This window comes from Microcebus murinus, chromosome 4 (assembly GCF_040939455.1).
Source record: "Microcebus murinus isolate Inina chromosome 4, M.murinus_Inina_mat1.0, whole genome shotgun sequence".
Classification (NCBI taxonomy): Eukaryota; Metazoa; Chordata; class Mammalia; order Primates; family Cheirogaleidae; genus Microcebus; species Microcebus murinus.
In genome coordinates this window covers 3,156,304-3,176,257 of record NC_134107.1, presented here as the reverse complement: position 1 = coordinate 3,176,257, position 19,954 = coordinate 3,156,304, and the positions used below count along the sequence as shown (strand labels likewise).

The 19,954-nt window shown below is 65.1% G+C and overlaps 1 protein-coding gene across 1 annotated transcript; it reads left to right on the top strand.

The window, feature by feature from the left end:
• The first annotated feature begins 5,557 nt into the window (after positions 1 to 5,557).
• PDE4C (phosphodiesterase 4C) lies at positions 5,558 to 18,645 on the top strand. Its single transcript, XM_076001530.1, is given in 14 exon segments — positions 5,558 to 5,703; positions 8,959 to 9,150; positions 9,719 to 9,755; positions 9,842 to 9,915; positions 10,858 to 11,017; positions 11,095 to 11,188; positions 11,830 to 11,993; positions 12,137 to 12,235; positions 12,649 to 12,813; positions 14,453 to 14,552; positions 15,415 to 15,569; positions 16,702 to 16,824; positions 17,026 to 17,208; positions 17,716 to 18,645. Coding segments are annotated over 14 exon segments (2,016 nt in total). The 3' UTR covers positions 18,040 to 18,645.
• Positions 18,646 to 19,954: the final 1,309 nt, after the last annotated feature.

Below are 19,954 nucleotides of genomic sequence, written 5' to 3'. Positions count from 1 at the left end.
TTTCCTCCACGTGGGAAAGGAGGGGCCAGGCCGGGCGCTGCGGCTCACGCCTGTGATCCCAGCTCTCTGGGAGGCTGAGGTGGGCGGATTTCTCGAGGTCAGGAGTTCGAAACCAGCCTGAGCAAGATCGAGACCCCGTCTCTACTCAAAATACAAAGAAATTAATTGACCAACTAAAAATATATAGAGAAAAAATTAGCCGGGCATGGTAGCGCATGCCTGTAGTCCCAGCTACTCGGGAGGCTGAGGCAGGAGGATCGCTTGAGCCTAGGAGTCTGAGGTTACTGTGGGCGAGGCTGACGCCACAGCACTCACTATAGCCTGGGCAACAAAGCGAGACTCTGTCTCAAAAAAAAAAAAGAAAAGAAAGAAAGAGGGGCCGACATTCCTGCTCCCATGAACTAGGGGGCAGGGGGCAGGGTTCAGGGGTCAGGGGGCGGGGACCAGGATGGGGGTATGGGGGTGGATAAGACAGAGAGGCGACATGGGATTGCTAAGGGGCCAGATGCGGGGTCTCCAGCTGCTGGGTGGAGGCTCGAGGGCTGACAAGGAGGGTCCAGAGACCCCAGGCCCTCCTGCGGTTGGAGAGGGAGCAAGGCCAGGTTCGAGTCCGGGCTGGCCAGGTGGCCTCAGGCAGTGGCTCCCTCCCCCAGCAGCCTAACTCTGTCCCATCTCGGTGCGTGGACCTCCAGGGCCACTGGCTTCTTAGCTCAGGGACCAGCCCGCTGCTTCAGCAGCCAGGCGGGGGGGGGGCGCCGGGGGCAGGTGGGCCCCACAGCCCAGGTGACCCTGCAGGCCACTTGCCCCCTCCCTCACCCCACACCCCTCCTGCCCCACCCCTGCTGGTGGTGACTCACGGTTTTCCATTTTCTTTCTTTTTTTTTTTTTTTCTGAGACAGAGTCTCACTGTGTTGCCCAGGCTAGAGTGAGTGCCGTGGCGTCAGCCTCGTTCACAGCAACCTCCAACGCCTGGGCTCGAGCGATCCTCCAGCCTCAGCCTCCTGAGTAGCTGGGACTACAGGCATGTGCCTCCACGCCCAGCTAATTTTTTCTATATATATGTTTAGCTGGCCGATTAATTTCTTCCTATTTATAGTAGAGATGGGGTCCCGCTCTTGCTCAGGCTGGTCTTGAACTCCTGAGCTAGAGTGATCCGCCCGCCTCAGCCTCCCAGAGTGCTGGGATCACAGGCGTGAGCCACCGCACCCGGCCAAGGCTCTCTGTTTATGTCACAAGCATTTACAGAGCACCTACTGAATGCCGAGGGCACAGCTGGGAGCCAGGCAGACCTAGCCCTGTTCTGGAGGGACTCGTGGGCAAATAATCATGACAATAAGTGTGACATTGAACCCATGACTGGATGGTGCTCTGAGAGCGTTTCTCTAGCGAGTCAGGGAAGGCCTCCCATAGGGGATGACTGTCCAACTGTCCCTAAATGATAAAGCATTCACGGGGGGGGGGGGAGGGAGCAATCGGGCATGGGCCGGGGCGTGGGTGGGAATGAGCCCGGCTGACCCAAGGAACAGGGAAGAGTGGGCTGAGAGAAGCGAGCCAAGACTGGCCACATGGGGACTCCGGGAGGTATGAATTCAAATCTGAGGGCAATGGGGAGCCATGGGAGGGTCTAGAGCGCGGCAGGGTATGATTTGACTCATGTGAACACCCTCAAAGGCGGCTCAGCCCCCACCCTCCTGGCCCTGCTGAACCCTCCCTGGGGACTAGGGCAAGTCTCTTTCCTCTCCCAGTATCAGTTTAATCGTCTGTAAAATGGGCATTTTCTTTTTTAAGACAGAGTCTCGCCGTGTTTTCCCCGGGCTGGCGTGCAGTGGTGCCATGGTAGCAACCTTGAACTCCTGGGCTCCAGCGATCCTCCCGCCCCGGCCTCCCCAGTAGCTGAGACCGTAGGCAGGCGCCCCCGTGCCCGGCTACTTTTTGTGTATTTTATAGAGATGGGGTCTCAGTGTTGCCCAGGCTGTTCTCGAACTCCTGGCTCAAGAGATCCTTCTGCCTCTGCCTCCCAAAAGGCTAGGAAGTCAGGTGCGGGCCAGCACACCTGGCCTAGAATGGGCATTAAAGCGCCCATTTTTTTTTTATCTCTCTGGAGTCACCAGGCAGCAGAGGAGGAACGCGCCTGCCCAGGGAAGGGACGCTCAACTCTAACGGGGAAACCGAGGCAGTGGTGTCCCAGGCGGGCCGGAGAGTGCTGGGCCCCTCCTCCGCCCATGTGGTGCCGCAGGGACAGGGCCAGAGCCAGAGCGGGTCCTCCGCCGCTGTTCTTCCGCTTAGGTCCCTCACCTGCAGGGCTGGGGCCTCCTAGGGTCGGGTGGCGCCGGCCTTGGGTTGAGTCCCGGCTCTGTGGCTGTTTCTCCACGCGAAACGCTGCTAGTTGGCACGTTCCTGTTAGAACTGCCAGCGAAACATCGAAATCCATCAATGAAACATGGGCGGGAAAACTATTGGTGAGATAGCACTGTGGGGCAGCCCTGCGCCTGGGCTGGGGGGGCAGGGGGGGTGTAGTGAATTGGCACGCTCAGCGGGAGCAGGCACGAGCGCGGAGGGGGAGCTGGCCTTGCAACTTACCGCTGTGTGTCCTTGGGCGAACTGCCACGCCACTCTGTGCCTCAGTTTACCCATCCTCCAACTGGGAATAGCAGCCCCCACTTTATAGACATCCTCTGAGAATCAGATGACTTTTCCATTCACAGCCCTTGGCTCAGTGCCTGCTGCTTTGGACACATTCCGTTTGTGTCATTCTGTTCAGTCTTAGCCTTCCTCTTCCTTTCCTTGCCTTGCCTTGCCTTTTCCCTTCCCTTTTCCCTTCCCTTTTCCCCTCCCTCCCTCCCTCCCTCCCTCCCTCCCTTCTCTCTCTCTCTCTCTTTCTTTCTTTCTTTCTTTCTTTCTTTCTTTCTTTCTTTCTTTCTTTCTTTCTTTCTTTCTTGACAGAGTCTCGCTCTGTTGCCTGGGCTGGAGTGTGCTGTGGCATCAGCCTCACTCACAGCAACCTCAGACCCCTGGGCTCAAGCAATCCTCCTGCCTCAGCCTCCTGAGTAGCTGGGACTACAGGCGTGCGCCACCATGCCTGGCTAATTTTTCTATATATGTTAGTTGGCCAATTAATTTCTTTCTATTTATAGTAGAGACGGGGTCTCGCTCTTGCTCAGGCTGGTCTTGAACTCCTGACCTCAAGCAATCCACCCACCTTGGCCTCCCAGAGGTGTGAGCCACCGGGCCTGGCCCTATTTCTTAATATTTATTTATTTTTGAGCCCAGGCTGGAGGGTAGTGACATTATCATAGCTCACTGCAGCCTCAAACTCCTGGGCTCAAGCGAGCCTCCTGCCTCAGCCTCCTGAGTAGCTGGGACTACAGGCATGCACCAGCCACCACGCTCCGCTAATTGTTTTTGCTTTTTGTAGAGATGGGTTCTTGCTACGTTGCCCAGGCTGGTCTGGAATTCCTGGCCTCAAGTGATCCTCCCGAGTTGGCCTCCCAAAGTGCTGGGATTACAGGTGTAAGCCCACCTGCACCTGGCCTTGCCTTCCATTTTATGCCTGTGACTTCAAGGGAGGGCCTGAACCTCTCTGTGCCTCAGTTTCTCCTTGGGGACATGGGCCCACCGTAAGCCCCTCCCACAGCAGTGCAGCAGCGTCAGGGCTCCTAGACCCTGGCTCCAGTGTCTGCACCAGGCCTGTCCCAGCAGCCTCTGCCCCCTGGGGACAGCTATAATTAGGACTGGCCCCAGCAGCTACAGATGGTATTTTCGTCTTGGGGCCTGTGAGGTCCAGTTCCCACCAGGGGTCTGGTTGCAGGGGTGTGGGGGCTTGAGGGGGGTCCCGGGCTGGACCCCTGAGACTCCCCATCTTTGTGGGCTGTGAGACCCAGCTCTCAGCCTCTGTTTTCTGACCTGCGAGATGGGAGGATGGTGTTTCCGGCCTCCGTGGGGCTGGCTCGGGCTCCCAAAGTGCTGGGATCACAGGTGTGAGCCCCTGCACCTGGCCTTGCCTTCCATTTTATGCCTGTGACTTCAGGGGAGGGCCTGAACCTCTCTGTGCCTCAGTTTCTCCTTGGGGACATGGGCCCACCGTAAGCCCCTCCCACAGTGGTGCAGCAGCGTCAAGGCTTGTGTCTTGGGTGCCCCAGGACTGGAACAAACCTGGGCGACTTTTCCCTGGGGGCACCAGGGCTGACCAGGCTCCCCTCCACCCCCCAGGCCCAGGGTGGGTGGGGGCGGGGCTGGGGCTCATCCCACGGCAAGGGGCGTGGTCAGGTGAGCTGAGCCCCGGCCTGCCACAGGAATGTTCCGGATCCTTCCTCCAGGTGACACCCGAGGGGCTCAGCTTCCTCTTCTGCGGAGTGGGCGGAGCCAGCTCACCGCACAGGCTGCGGCTGCCCCGCACCTGCGGCCCCTCCCCAGCCCCGTGGGGCCTGGCCAGGCCGGGGAGGCAGCTGAGGCTTCCCAGGGCGGAAGGCCTGGCGCGGGCGGAGCGCGGATGTTTGTCCATAGAGACGGGGTCTGGGGAATGTCAGAGCAGGCGGGATCGCGCGGGGACGAGGCCAGGTTGGAGCTCTGCCGCCCTGCCCGGGAGACTTGTGCCTGTCACCGCATCTATCTGTCTAGGCCTCAGTTTCCCCACCTGGCAAAGGATTAAGAGTTTGTGGTTTCTGAGCAGCCCTTGGGTGTCTCTGGGCCTCAGTTTGCCCATCTGGAAAACGGGCAGAGGAAGGTCGGGAACTCTGGGTGGGCTCTGGGCAGCCCCCTGGCAAACTCCATGCCTCAGTGAGCCCCTGACAGTGGGGGCAGGGAGGCTGAGTTTCCCGGGGCACCTCCCCTTCCAACTGTCTCATCTTAACCCTTTCTTTCTTTCTTTCTTTCTTTCTTTCTTTCTTTCTTTCTTTCTTTCTTTCTTTCTTTCTTTCTTTCTTTCTTTCTTTCTTTTTTTTGAGACAGTCTCACTCTGTTGCCCAGGCTAGAGTGCTGTGGCGTCAGCCTCGCTCACAGCAACCTCCAACTCCTGGGCTCAAGCGATCCTCCTGCCTCAGCCTCCCGAGTAGCTGGGACTACAGGCATGCGCCACCATGCCCGGCTCATTTTTTCTATATATTTTTAGTTGTCCAGATAATTTCTTTCTATTTTTAGTAGAGACGGGGTCTCGCTCTTGCTCAGGCTGGTTTCCAACTACTGACCTTGAGTGATCCTCCTGCCTCGGCCTCCCAGAGTGCTGGGATTACCAGCTTGAGCCACCGCGCCCCCGGCCTCATCTTAAGAGTTTTCGGCCATGGTAGCCCAGCAAGCTGCACTAACAGGAGACATGCAGAGGAACGGGGCGTAGGACCCAGGTTCTGGGCCCCAGTTGGGGAAAGACGGGGTGTAGAGAGTTGCATCTGACTGCATGCCTCAGTTTCCCCGTTTCTCCCGGTGGTCGTCATTAGGGACCGGTGCAGGCGCGAGGCGGGGCGTTGCGCGCTCTGCCCCCTCCCCGCCGGGCCCCGCCCCCGCGGCTGTCCAGAAAAGGCCCCGCGCCGCCCGCGCGCGCCGGTCCAGCATCCCCGTCCTGGCCATGCAGGGCCCCGCGGCGCCCGCCCCCGGCCCTGCGCCTGGCTCCCCCCGGGGCTCCCCGCGCGGCTCCCCCGGGCTCTTCAGGAAGCTCCAGGTGAACCAGAGCATCCGCCTGCAGCGGCGCTTCACCCTGGCCCATCCGCTGTGGTGAGGCGGGACGCGGGGCCTGGCGGGTCCCCCGCCCCGGGCGGCGGTGGGGGGTGGGGAGGCAGGAAGGACACAGTGGGGACAGCTGGCGCCTGGCCCGGGTCGGGGCACGGACGCTGTGCCCCTCCTTCCGTCTCTCGGGGTCTGTCTCCGCTACCCTGTCTCTGTCCCTTGCGCTGGGTGGCTCTGTTTCTATCTCGGTCCCGTCGTCCCGCCGTCCGGACACACGCCCAGGGGACCGGCCCTCTGTCCCTTCCCAGCTGCGCGGCTCAGGGCAGGACGGGCTGAGGCTCACGTCTCCTCCTGGCCCGGCCTCGGGGACAGGCGGCCGCGCGTCCCTGCGGTGGGAAGAGGGGAAGGGGGCGTTCCTCCTCCGCCGCCGCCACCCCGCCCCAGCGCCCAGGCGACCTGCGGGCTTCGCAGCGAGTCCTGGGAGCCCACGGAGGAAGACCTCTTTCGATGCGGGCTTTGGGGACAGTGCCTCAGAGTTCAGCAGGGCCGAGAGCGGCCCCGCGCGCCCCGAGCGCCCACTTCCCGCTGCTCCCTTCCCGGGACTCTGTCCGCGGCTCTGGGTTCGAATCCCCCACCCTTCGAGACCCCGGCCACGACCTCGTGGGGCAGGGGAGCGGGAGTCTGGGGTCGCGGGTGTGCCGCTTGAGGGTGCCGGCTGCGTGTGGCCGGCACCTGGCACGTGGGTCGCGCCAGGTGGGCGCACACCTGGCAGATTGGCGCCCAGGGGCTCAGAGACAAGGGAGGTCCCTTCTGCAAGGTCGCGCGGGCGGCCGACAGCAGAAGGGAAGGGAGGCGTGGCCGTGCACCCCGACCGCACCATTTTAGCCCGGGAGGGCGGTCCCGGGCAGTGACCTTAGTTCACCGGAGGCCGGCCATGAGCGGCCCCTGTAGGGAGCGCAGGGGTGACGGGCCCGCGCACGGGGTGCCAGAAAGGGACGCTCAAGAGGGGAAGGGGTCCCACGCTCGAGGGACCGGAACCCAGATCTGAGGCACGGAGACTTCGAGTCTCTGTGCCTCAGTTTACCCCTCCGGCTGACGGGCAGCCGCGGCCCCGGCGCAGCTCACGTCATGGAACGGAGGCCTGACCTGGCCGCGGCTCCCGGCTAAGTTTAGAGCAGGAGGACAAACAGCCTCCCCCACCCCCGCCCCGCCCCGCCGAGAAAATGCAGGCTCGCCCCTTAACCCGCTGTTGGGTCCAGAGCGAGAGACGCGGCAGCCGCGAGTGACCATTCTGAGCACCTGGGCGCAGACGGGCGGAGGCCGAAGACCGTCCAGGGGAGAACAGTGGGTTTCATGGAGGGTTTTTCTGGGGCCAGTAAGTGGGCCAGAACGGCCGTCTGTAATTAATTCTTTTTTTTTTTTTTTTTTTTTTTTGAGACAGAGTCTCACTTTGTTGCCCAGGCTAGAGTGAGTGCCGTGGCGTCAGCCTCGCTCACAGCAACCCCAAACCCCTGGCCTCAAGCGATCCTCCTGCCTCGGCCTCCCGAGTAGCTGGGACTACAGGCATGCGCCACCATCCCCGGCTCATTTTTTTTCCCTATATGTATTAGTTGGCCAATTAATTTCTTTCTATTTATAGTAGAGATGGGGGTCTCACTCTTGCTCAGGCTGGTCTCGAACTCCTGACCTTGAGCAATCCTCCCACCTCGGCCTCCCAGAGTGCCAGGATGACAGGCGTGAGCCGCCGCGCCCTGCCGCAAGCCTACGTTTTGCATTAACCTCATCCTGTCCTACACGTACTTTTCCGGTCCCCACCTGGGACAAACATAACCGCCTCCGCGCCCGGGATGGGGATTCGAACACCGCGCCGCCGCGCCTGGCCTCGGTTTCCCTATTGGTCCACAGGCGCGCTTGCCTTGAGCCTTTGGGGAAAGGCGAGAGGAGGGCGGGGGGCGCTGCCCGCAGCCCTCCCCCCGACCCTCCCCCTCCGGCAGGGTGGTTTGGGGGGTCCGGTCCGTCCGCAAGGGCCGCTGCAGTCCCGGGGCGGCCGCGGGACAGGGCAGGGTCCGGGACGCCCCGCCCCCTGGGCGCTCCCCCGGCTGGGAGCCTCGGAACCGCCCCCGGGAGCCGAAACACGCGCGAACACCCCCGAGTGTAGCCGGACTCAGCGAGGAGGCCCGATCCCGGCCCGAGCGCGCCCCGGACGTGCCCGAAGGAGGCCGAGCGCGGCCGGACGGGGCGAGCGCGCAGGCTCGGGCTGCTCCGAACCGTCCCGAGCGCAGTCGGGCGCGGCCGAGCCAGGCCGAACTCTCCCGGCCGAGCGCCAGGACCACGTCCAACTCCGAAGAGGCCCTGGCACGGGGCGGGGCCTGGACAGCCGGGGGCGGGGCCAGGTGTCCCTGGAGGCGGGGCCTGGACGGCCGGGGGCGGGGCCAGGTGTCCCCGAAGGCGGGACCTGGACAGTCAGGGCGGGGCCTGGGGCGGGGCCAGGTGTCCCTGGAGGCGGGGCCTGGATGGCCCGGGGCGGGGTCTGGACGACCAGGGGCGGGGCCTGGATGGGCGGGGGCGAGGCCAGGTGTCCCTGGAGGCGTGGCCACGCCGGTGCGGTGGCACCTCTCTGCCGGAGGTGGACGTGGGCGGGCAGGAAGGGAGAGTGGCGAGGCCGGGGCGGTGGCGGGGTGCAGGCAATCTGGGGGTGTGGCCCACGGCCCTGGCGCAGGGCGGGACCTGGACGCCCAGGGGCGTGGCCACGTGTCCCAGGAGGCGGGGCCTGGACCACCGGGGGCGGGGCCAGGTGTCCCTGGAGGCGTGGCCACGCCAGGTGCGGTGGCACCTGTCTGGGTACTAAGGAGCCGGAGAGCGCGGGGCGGGCCCTCGCCTCCGTCCAGGTGGAAGAGCCCGAGAAGCTGCTTCCAGCCCCCGTGTCCGCCATGCGAGCGAGGTCTCAGTTTACCCCTTTGTAATATGGGCGCCCAGTGGCGGTCCTCGGACGTTGCCCTGTGACCCCCTAAGACAGTCCCGGGATGGGCCCCGCCCCGCCCATCTTAGCTAGAGACGGGATGCCTGAGGTCCGGCGCCAGGGGCTACCTGTGCGTGGCCAAGCGCCCACCGTGGGGCCGATCGGGACCTCAGGCCCTAGAGTCCACAGTCGCCCCAAGTGGGGAGGGACTCGCGGGTACAGGTGCGGGGCCAGCGCGTGACAGGTGCAGCGTCCCCGGGAGGGCACGGCCGCGGGGGCCAGATGGGCAAGCCGGGGGCGACTGCCAGCACGCTCGTCCCTGACCAGGCCCCCTCTGCCTCCAGCTTTGACCTGGAAAATGGGCTCCCGGGCGGGAGAAGCACCCTGGACCCTCCGGCCGGGCCGGGCCTGGGCCGGGCCCCGCAGGCCCCCGCCCCGCACAGCCAGCGGCGCGAGTCCTTCCTGTACCGCTCGGACAGCGACTATGAACTCTCGCCCAAGGCCGTGTCCCGGAACTCCTCCGCGGCCAGCGACCTGTGAGTTTGGGGCCCGCGGGGCGACGCCTTGACCCTCTGTCCTTCGTTTCTTTTTCTATTCAGCAAACCCCCTCGAGTGGCCATCCGAGCTGGGTTTTGAGGTTTAAGTAGGAGTTTGCCACAGGGCACAGCTCATTTACTCAGTGAGTGTGCTGGGGAAAGGGTATCAGGTGATCTTCTGTGCTTGGTCCAATGCTGGGGTGAGGTCGGGGTAGTAATCCAGAAACATTAAGGCCAATTAGCAGCAACTGAGCAAACACATTGATTTGAGCTTCCTGGTGGCCATGATGAAAAGGGAAATACAATAGTTTCTGTCCTGACTCTACTGAGACCCCAGCTACCCCGAGGATGGTTCTCCCGTGTATGGGAGGCAGATAACGTGAGTGGCCGGTCCGAGGGGCCGTGGTAGCTCCCGGGAGAGTTGGCGGGGGTGGGGGGGAGCCCAAGGACCAGGAGGGTACCGGGAGGGCACGCCCGCGGCTGAGGGCACGGCGTGGGCAAAACCTGGAAGACGCGAAGGCGCAGGCGCCCTCCCGGCCACCCTCCCTCACGGGCCACCTCCCTGCAGACACGGAGAAGACATGATTGTCACGCCGTTTGCCCAGGTGGGTGCCCGCCCTTGCCAGCCCCCTGGAGCCGAGCGGGCGGGACCGGCATGTCCGTCCCAGCCCCGCCGCCCGGCTCCCGACAGGTGCTGGCCAGTCTGCGGACGGTCCGGAGCAACGTGGCGGCCCTGGCCCACCTGCAAGGCCGCGGGACAGCCAGGTAGGCGGAGGGCGGGGCGGGGACAGAGTGGGCGGGGCGGAGGCAGGGCCTGGCCGAAAAGGGGGCGGCAAGCTGGGCTGGGGCTCTGGCGCCTTGAGGTTGGGGTGCGGGGCGAGGCCTGGGGGGCTTGGGGGCGGGGCCAGGGGGCGGGCCGGGGCCAGGTGGGGGCGGGGCCGGCGGGGGGCGAGGCCTGGGGGCTTGGGGGCGGGGCGGGGTGAGGCCGGGTGGGCGGGGTGAGGGGGCGCTTGGGGGCGGGGCCAGGGGTGGGGCTAGTCAGGTGGGCGGGGCGGGTGAAGGGGGGCGAGGCCGGCCGGGCGGGGCCTGAGGGGCTTAGGGGCAGTGCCGGGTGGGCGGGGCAGTGCCGGGTGGGCGGGGCAGTGCCAGGTGGGCGGTGCCGGGTGGGCGAGGCCTGAGGGGCTTGGGGGAAGGGCCAGGTTAGCGGGGGCGAGGCTGGGTGGGTGGGGCCAGGTGCGTGGGGCGGGGCCAGGTGTGTGGGGGCGGGGCGGGTGAAGGGGGCGTTGGGGGTGGGGCCAGCCGGGCGGGGCCGGGTGGGCGGGGCGGGCCGCCCCTGAGCCTCCCGTACCCCAGGCAGGCGCCGGCAGTGGACCCTGCACATGCTGCACCCACAGGTACGGCACCCCCTCCCCCTCCCCCCTCCCCCCCAGGGACAGCGGCCACCTCCCCTCCTATAGCGGCCGCGCCCACCCTCGAGTCTCCAAGCTGCGGCTGACTGTGGCCTGGCCCGCCGGCCCCGAAAGGGCCCCAGGGGCTGAGTCCACCACTACCCGGGGCGGGAAGGCTCCGGCCGGCGCAGGGACAGACAGAGACCCGCCCACGGCCACGCAGCGGCCGCCCGGGGACAGGTCCGGAACTGGGGGTCCTGGGGTCCCAGCGGGAGAGGCTCAGGGTCCGGGCTCAGAGACGGAGGCGCGAAGGGCACAGGGGCCCCCAGCGGGGCCGGGCCCGGCCCTGACCAGCTCGCCTCCCAGAGGGGCGCGGGCCCGCGCTGGCGCTGGAGACGCTGGGCGAGCTGGACTGGTGCCTGGACCAGCTGGAGACGCTGCAGGCGCGGCACTCGGTGGGCGCGATGGCCTCCAGCAAGGTGAGGGCCGCGCGGCCCGCCGCCCCCGCCGCTCGCCGTGGCCCCGGCCTCACCCCCGCGCCTCCTGCCTCCCCCAGTTCAAGCGGATGCTGAGCCGGGAGTTGACCCACCTCTCTGAAACCAGCCGCTCCGGGAACCAGGTGTCCGAGTACATCTCCCGCACCTTCCTGGGTGAGCCGTGTGTGTCGCGTTGCCTGGGCAACGTCACAGAGGTAGCGAGACGGGAGAGAGAGGAAAGACTTCTGTTTCAGAGCTGATAATGGGGTAATTTGATCAGGGTATTGAAGGATGAATAGGAGTCCACCGGCTTAAACAGTTTGCTGTCAACAAGCCTCGGCCCTGGGCCTGGCCCTGAAAAGACCCAGTCTGGAGGGAACAGCCCCAGGACAAAGACAGCCCCAGTGCCGTGGGGTCAGGACTGAGGGAGTCAGAAAGAGAGCAGGGAGGTGGTCCCAGACAGAGGAGGGGGCAATGAGTCTTGGGGGAGACAGGGCCGGACATGGACACCCCTAGCCCCATGCATGAAGGGTGGATTGGAGGCAGGAACAAGGGAAACTTCCAGGAGGAGGGGACATTAAAGCTAAGGTTTTGAAGCACGAGTAGAAGTTTGCCAAGGAGGAGATGGAACCAGACGCCAGTGTGGGAGGTGGAAAGGACGCCAGGCTGTCTGGGGGACAAATGCTCTTGGGTCCCCGGTGCCCGAGGGCCAGGCCGAGCAGAAGAGGAAGATAGGTCGGTCCTGGGGGGCCAGGCGGGACGACCCCGAGAGCAAGCTGGCTCCTCTGAGCTCCGAGCCTCACCCTGCCCCGCAGACCAGCCGGCCGAGGTGGAGTTGCCCGGGGCGACCTCGGAGGAGCCCGCGGGGCCCATGTCCCGGATCAGCGGCTTGCGTGGGCCCCACCACGGCGCCAGCCTCTCCCCAGCCACCGTCCCCCGTTTCGGGGTCCAGACGGACCAGGAGGGGCAGCTGGCCAAGGTGGGTCCCCAGCCGCAAGGCCGAGCCCCGGGCTCTGGGTGGCTGTCCTGTCGTCCTGTCCCGGGGCCTCAGTTTGCCGGGCTGGGCGCTGGGGCTCGGCGCGGCAGGTGCAGGGCGTTGAGCCCCAGCCCTTCCCCCTCCAGGAGCTGGAAGACACCAACAAGTGGGGGCTCGATGTGTTCAAGGTGGCGGAGCTCAGCGGGAACCGGCCACTCACCGCCATCATATTCAGCATCTTTCAGGTACCCGCCCCTGCCCTTGGCTTCCAGTCCACCTGGGCTTTCCTTTACCCATGCCTACTCCAAGACCCCAGGGAAGCTTATTTTTCAAATTCTGTCCAACACCCCCGAACGGGGTAATTTGAGCAGGGTGTTGAAGGATGAATAGGAGTTCGCTAGGTTGACCAGCTCGTCGTCAACAAGCCTCAGCCCTGGGCCTGGCCCTGAGGAGACCCAGTCTGGAGGGAAGAGCTGGGCAAAGACACCCCCCAGTCCCGTGGGGTAGGGACTGAGGGGAAATCGCGAGAGCAGGGAGGTCATCCTGGAGGAGGCTGTGTTTGAGAGGTGGATGGGGGTTCAGGAGAGAGAGGCAGGGGCAGCGGCGTGCGCTGCAGCCCCAAGGCCGACGCCCTGACCAGGGGCCCGTGGGGGGCCAGGAGCGGGACCTGCTCAAGACATTCCAGATCCCAGCAGACACGCTGGCCACCTACCTGCTCACGCTGGAGGGTCACTACCACGCGGATGTGGCCTACCACAACAGCCTGCACGCCGCCGACGTGGCCCAGTCCGCCCACGTCCTGCTCGCCACACCCGCCCTCGAGGTGCCACGTGGCGGCGGGGGCGGGGCGGGGCGGCGGGGAGCCCAGCCTAAATGTTGCCCCCCACCCCTGCCTCACTGTCCCCCCGGGCCCCATGGTCCCCCCGCCCCACTGTCCCCCCTGGCCTCACTGTCCCCCCCTGGCCCCACTGTCCCCCCCCTGGCCCCACTGTCCCCCCCCCGGCCCCACTGTCCCCCCCCTGGCCCCACTGTCCCCCCCAGCCCCACTGTACCCCCTAGCCTCACTGTCTCCCCCTGGCCTCACTGTCCCCCCCTGGCCCCACTGTCCCCCCCCGGCCCCACTGTCCCCCCCAGCCCCACTGTACCCCCTAGCCTCACTGTCTCCCCCTAGCCTCACTGTCTCCCCCTGGCCTCACTGTCCCCCCCTGGCCCCACTGTCCCCCCCCTGGCCCCACTGTCCCCCCCAGCCCCACTGTCCCCCCCCCGCCTCACTGTCTCCCCCTGGCCTCACTGTCCCCCCCACAGCCTCACTGTCCCCCCCTGGCCCCACTGTCCCCCCCCTGGCCCCACTGTCCCCCCCAGCCCCACTGTCCCCCCTAGCCTCACTGTCTCCCCCTGGCCTCACTGTCCCCCCCTGGCCCCACTGTCCCCCCCCGGCCCCACTGTCCCCCCTAGCCTCACTGTCTCCCCCTGGCCCCACTGTCCCCCCCTGGCCCCACTGTCCCCCTCTGGCCCCACTGTCCCCCCTAGCCTCACTGTCCCCCCCCGGCCCCACTGTCCCCCCCCCGGCCTCACTGTCCCCCCCAGCCCCACTGTCCCCCCCTGGCCCCACTGTCCCTCCCCGGGCTCACTGTCCCCCCCATGGCCTCACTGTCCCCCTCCGGCCCCACTGTCCACCCCCCGGCCCAACTGTTCCCGCCCCCCGGCCCCACTGTCCCCCCCCCCGCCTCACTGTTCCCCCCACCCCTACCTCACTGTCTCCCCCTGGGCTCACTGTCCCCCCCACAGCCTCACTGTCCCCCCCATGGCCTCACTGTCCCCCTCCGGCCCCACTGTCCACCCCCAGCCCAACTGTTCCCCCCTGGCCCCACTGTCCCCTCCCCGGCCCCACTGTCCTCCCCCGGCCTCACTGTCCCCCCCGGGCTCACTGTCCCCCCCACAGCCTCACTGTCCCCCCCGATCTCACTGTCCCCCCCCGGCCTCACTGTCCCCCCCTCGGACTCACTGTCCCCCCCCCCGGCCTCACTGTCCCCCCCCTCGGACTCACTGTCCCCCCCTGACCTCACTATTTCCCCCCGGCCTCACTGTTCCCTCCCCCCCTGCCTCACTGTCCCCCCCCCGGCCTCACTGTCCCCACCTCCGACCTCACTGTCCCCCCCAGCCTCACTGTCCTCCCCTCCGACCTCACTGTCCCTCCCCGGCCTCACTGTCCCCCCCTCCAACCTCACTGTCCCCCCCCCGGCTTCACTGTCCCCCCCCAGGCCTCACTGTCCCCCCCTCCGACCTCACTGTCCCCCCCCGCCTCACTGTTTCCACCCCCCGGCCTCACTGTCCCCCCGTCCTCCCTGTCCCCCCCCCCGGCCTCACTGTCCCTCCCCCCCAGCCTCACTGTCCCCCCCCAGCCTCACTGTCCCCCCCTCCGACCTCACTGTCCCCCCCGTCCCACTGTCCCCGGCCGCTAGGCCGTGTTCACAGACCTGGAGGTCCTGGCCACCATCTTTGCCAGCGCCATCCACGATGTGGACCACCCCGGCGTCTCCAACCAGTTTCTCATCAACACCCGTGAGTCCCAGTGGGGGTGGGAGCGACCCCGTCCCCGCCCGCCCTGCCGCAGCCTCGACTCCCACCTGCGACATGACTGACTCCCTCCCCTCGGTGCACAGCGAGCCCCGTACACAGTCGGCGCTCAGTAAGGGAGAGGATAGCAAGCCGTGCCAGAACTGAGCTGGGTCCACCAAGATCTCAAAGTTTAGAACCCTTTACGGGGCCGGGCACTGCGGCGGCTCACAGCTGTCATCCCGGCACCCGGGGAGGCCGGGGCGGGAGGATCGCTCGTGGTCAGGAGTTCGAGACCAGCCTGAGCAAGAGCGAGACCCCCGTCTCTACTAAAAAAAATAGAAAGAAATTAATCGGCCAACTAATGTATATAGAAAAAATTAGCCAGGCATGGTGGCACATGCCTGTAGTCCCAGCTACTCGGGAGGCTGAGGCAGGAGGATCGCTCGAGCCCAGGAGTCTGAGGTTGCTGTGAGCGAGGCTGACGCCACGGCACTCACTCTAGCCTGGGCAACAGAACGAGACTCTGTCTCAAAAAATAAAAAAGGACCCTTTAAGGAGTGCGAAAAACTCAGCTGAGAAGCAATCATTAGGCGCCTTTTGTGTACAAGCACGGGGGCGCTGGGGGTGGGAGTGAAGCCCCTCGCCCAATCCAGAGTGCGGGGAGAGGAAGCGCCCGCTACCCGCTCAGCCGCACCCGGCAGGCGCCACGGCGGTCCCTGGACATGGCCCCGGGGACACGGCTGGCTCCTTGGGGGGAGCGGGCATTACCGAGGGGCCTTCGACGTCCGGGTAGGAGTTCGCCAAGGCGCCCCAAAGCACGGGGCCGGGCGGGCGGGCGGGACTCGAGGCCCCGGCCTGCCCGCAGACTCGGAGCTGGCGCTGATGTACAACGACGCGTCCGTGCTGGAGAACCACCACCTGGCCGTGGGCTTCAAGCTGCTGCAGGGGGAGAACTGCGACATCTTCCAGAACCTCGGCCCGCGCCAGAGGCTCAGCCTGCGCAAGATGGTCATCGACATGGTGAGCCCGAGGGCGGGGCCCGGGCAGGGCGGCTGGCGGCGCCCCCACTCGGAGCCTCAGTCTCCCCTTCTGGGAAATGGGGCGGTCTCGGCCACAGTTGGCAGGGAGGCCACCAGGCGACTCAGATTCCAGGGTTCCAGGTGCAACTTTTTCTAAGCCTTTTTTTTTTTTTTTTTTCTTTTTGAGACAGAGTCTCGCTCTGTCGCCCAGGCTAGAGTGAGTGCCGTGGCGTCAGCCTCGCTCACAGCAACCTCAGACTCCTGGGCTCAAGCGATCCTCCTGCCTCAGCCTCCCGAGTAGCTGGGACCACAGGCATGCGCCACCGGCTAATTTTTTCTATAAATTTTTTTAGTTGGCCAATTAATAATGTCTTTCTATTTTTAGTAGAGACAGGGTCTCCCTCTTGCTCAGGCTGGTCTTGAACTCCTCACCTTGAGCGATCCTCCCGCCTTGGCCTCCCCAAGAGCTGGGATTACAGGCGTGACCCACCATGCCGGGACCCACATGGGTTTTTATTGTTTTTTTTTTTTTGAGACAGAGTCTCACTGTGTTGCCCAGGCTAGAGTGAGTGCCGTGGCGTCAGCCTCGCTCACAGCAACCTCAGACTCCTGGGCTCAAGCGATCCTCCTGCCTCAGCCTCCCGAGTAGCTGGGACCACAGGCATGCACCACCATGCCCGGCTAATTTTTTCTATATATTTTTTAGTTGTCCAGCTAATTTGTATTTTTAGTAGAGACGGGGTCTCGCTCTTGCTCAGGCTGGCCTCGAACTCCTGACCTCGAGCGATCCTCCCGCCTCGGCCTCCCAGAGTGCCGGGATGACAGGCGTGAGCCTCCGCCCCCGGCCCCCACATGGGTTTTTAAACATCAGCGTTTGGAGCTGAACCTCCCTCCAAAGGGCTGGAAGTATTGATGGCAGCCCCAGCCCGGGGCCGCGACGGCCCGGCGGAAGTCAGGTCCCTCCGCAGCTGCGAACTCTGCTGTGGCTCCCATGGCCTCCACGTGAAGGCCCAAGTCCCCGTCACACCGCACGGATGGGGACGCTGAGAGGCTCAGAGGGCCGGGGGTCTGGGCGCAGTGTGGACAGAGTCCCCGTGCCCGTGAGCCTGTCCCCTCCTGCCGCCGGTCCCCAGGTGCTGGCCACAGACATGTCCAAACACATGAACCTCCTGGCTGACCTGAAGACCATGGTGGAGACCAAGAGGGTGACCAGCCTCGGGGTGCTTCTCCTGGACAACTACTCCGACCGCATCCAGGTGCGCGGCCCCCGCTCAGCTGCACGTATGAAGTGCCGGCTGTATACCGAGCTTGAAGAGACGGCGAGAGGCGCATGCCCGTGCCATAGCTGCTGCTTCTCCCCTGCCTTTCCCGGCCTCGGTTTCCCCTCCCCGCCATGAGAGGGGGGGGGGACGGGTTCGGGGCGCGGCCGGCGCCTCGCGAGCCCTGTCCTCCCTCAGGTCCTGCAGAACCTGGTGCACTGCGCGGACCTGAGCAACCCCGCCAAGCCGCTGCCCCTGTACCGCCGCTGGACCGAGCGCATCATGGCCGAGCTCTTCCAGCAGGGCGACCGGGAGCGCGCGTCCGGCCTGGACGTCAGCCCCATGTGCGACAAGCACTCGGCCTCGGTGGAGAAGTCCCAGGTGCGCAGGCGCCGGGAGGGGGGGAGGGGCAGGGGGAGGGGGACGGAGCCCCGCCCCAAAGTCCCCCGAGACCTGGGCTGGCCAGCAAGGGGGTGCGCCCTCGTGGCTGCGCGGGGCCCCCTCTCTCTCAGGACCTGGGCTGGCTAGCAAGGGGGTGCGCCCTCGTGGCTGCGCCGGGCCCCCTCTCTCTCAGGGCCGTAGGGAGAGGGACTTGCGCTCCCGGGGTTCCGAAACGTGTGTTCTGGGGGACGTGGGAAACGCCGGAGGGACCCCCCCCAGTCTAGGGGACTCACACATTCAGCCCTGTGGTGTCCGGGCTGGGGTTCGGGGAGCCAAGAAGGGGGAAGGGAGGCCCCCTAGAGGAAGGGTTATTTGAAGAGGGCTTTGAAGCACGAGTAGGAGTTGGGAAACGGCGTTCCAGGCAGAGGGAGCGACTGGGCCAGAGAGGCGGAGGCGGGGTCGGCGCTGGCTCCGCCCCCACTCATGGCGCGCGCCCCCGCCCCGCAGGTGGGATTCATCGACTACATCGCCCACCCGCTGTGGGAGACCTGGGCTGACCTGGTGCACCCGGACGCCCAGGGCCTGCTGGACACGCTGGAAGACAACCGCGAGTGGTACCTGAGCAAGATCCCGCGGAGCCCCCCGGACCTCAGCAGCCCCGAGCGGGGTGGCCCCGACAGGTTCCAGTTTGAGCTGACTCTGGAGGAGGCGGAGGAAGAGGAGGAGGCAGCGTTAGACAGCAAGGCCTCAGAGTCACGAGACACTAAGCTCCTGTCCCCTGGAGCCAGCCAAAAGCCCAGTGACCTACCCGCCGACGGCCACAGGACTTAGGGCCAGATGGTCCCCAGGGCGTGGACTTTGAGGAAGAGGTCCCGGCGACCCCTGCTTTGCTTTCCCGCCCATTGAGGGACCCACTAAGCCTTTTTTTTAATTAATATTTTTTATCTTTTTAGAGACAGAGTCTCGCTCTGTCGCCCAGGCTAGAGTGAGTGCCCTGACGTCAGCCTCGCTCACAGCAACCTCAGACTCCTGGGCTCAAGCGATCCTCCCGCCTCGGCCTCCCAGAGTGCTGGGATGACAGACGTGAGCCACCGCGCCCGGCCCCACTAAGCTTTTAGTCATAGACAGGTCTCAGGGTCGAATTGGACGCACCTGGCCGGGGTCCACTCTGACCCCAGGCTTGGCGGACAGAGCTCTCTAAGGGGCTGGGCTGGGGGCAGCCTCTTGCAGCCCCCTTGGGATCCCCCCACCCCCGCTTCTGTCCCTGCCACGGAGGGGAGAGGTCTCTGCCTTCAAGGTGTCCCCCCACCTTCTCTGGTGGTCACTCTTAGGTCACATGCACCTCTCGATCCCTTCACTCTGTATCAGGTATTTGCTGGGCGTCTGCCGCGCGCCAGGCCGTGCCTGCTCCGCGCCTCCCGGCCGCCCGGTGCAAGGGCCCCCCGGCCCCCGCTAGCAGACGCCGCGGCAAGAAAGCGGGGCGCAGATGGGGGCGTTTCAGCACCAGAGCTCCGCGCCGATCATGCAGGACCTAGAGCTCAGTGGGGAGGGCAGGGACAGACTGGTTCAGCCCCTGCACCCGCCCCACAAAAGCACAAAATCTCCCCCCTTCCCCCCCTCCAGGTCTCCTCCTTCCCGAAGCTGCCTCGGTCTCCCCCTACAGGGAGGGAGGGAGCCCCCTGACGCTTTTTTAAATCTTTGCAAGCATCCTAATCCCTTCTAGGCCTCAGTTTCCCCTCTTTGATCCTCCTACCTGGATAGACTCTGGCTGGGGAGTGGAGCAGCTCAGAACTTCGGGGCGTTGGGCATTTCTCTGGGGGTTACGTCAACCCTTCCGGTCTTAAGACGCCCGGTTACCCCGGATTAGCGTCCCGCCCATGTCGCGGAAGGGGAAACTGAGGCGCAGAGGGGTCCTCTTGCCAGCTCAAGGCAGAATATTAGCTAGCGGCGCCCGCACCCCCTCCCCCGGCGGGAGTGGGGTCAGGTGCAGCGCAGGGCTCAAGCCTCGAGTTCGACCCCCGCCGCCCCTCGCCTTCTGCTCGCGCCTGAAGACCCGGGTGCGGTCCGCGCGCTTCACCCGCCGCCCGGTCACCTCATCACCATCCGAGGCGACAGTCCGCGGTGACCCACACCCAAAAGCCACCGGGCGCCGTGAGCTCCGAGCATTTCCCTGCAGACTTTTAAAAGGTAGAGCTTTAGGAAATGTTTACTTGGATTTTTTTTTTTTGCCCCAGTCCCCTTACTTAAAGCAATACCCGGTCGCGGTAGAGAATCTGGGAATAGCGGAAACGGAAACGCGCAGAGAAGGAAATAAAATCCTGTTGGAACCCCACCCTCAGGGGTCTGCCTCCCGTGTCTCCACTTATTTCTCTCTGGTTTTTCTCTCCACGGGTTTATTTATTTAGAGACAGAGTCTCACTCTGTTGCCGGGACTACTAGAGTGCCGTGGCGTCAGCCTCGCTCACAGCAACGTCAGACTCCTGGGCTCAAGCGATCCTCCTGCCTCAGCCTCCCGAGCAGTTGGGACTACAGGCATGCGCCACCACGCCCGGCTAAATTTCTTTATATGTGTTTTTAGTTGGCCAATTTGTTTCTATTTTTAGTAGAGACTGGGGTCTGGCTCTTGCTCAGGCTGGTCTCGAACTCCTGACCTCGAGCGATCCTCCCGCCTCGGCCTCCCAGAGTGCTGGGATGACAGGCGTGAGCCCCCGCGCCCGGCCTCTGCACGGGTTTATAAGAACACTAG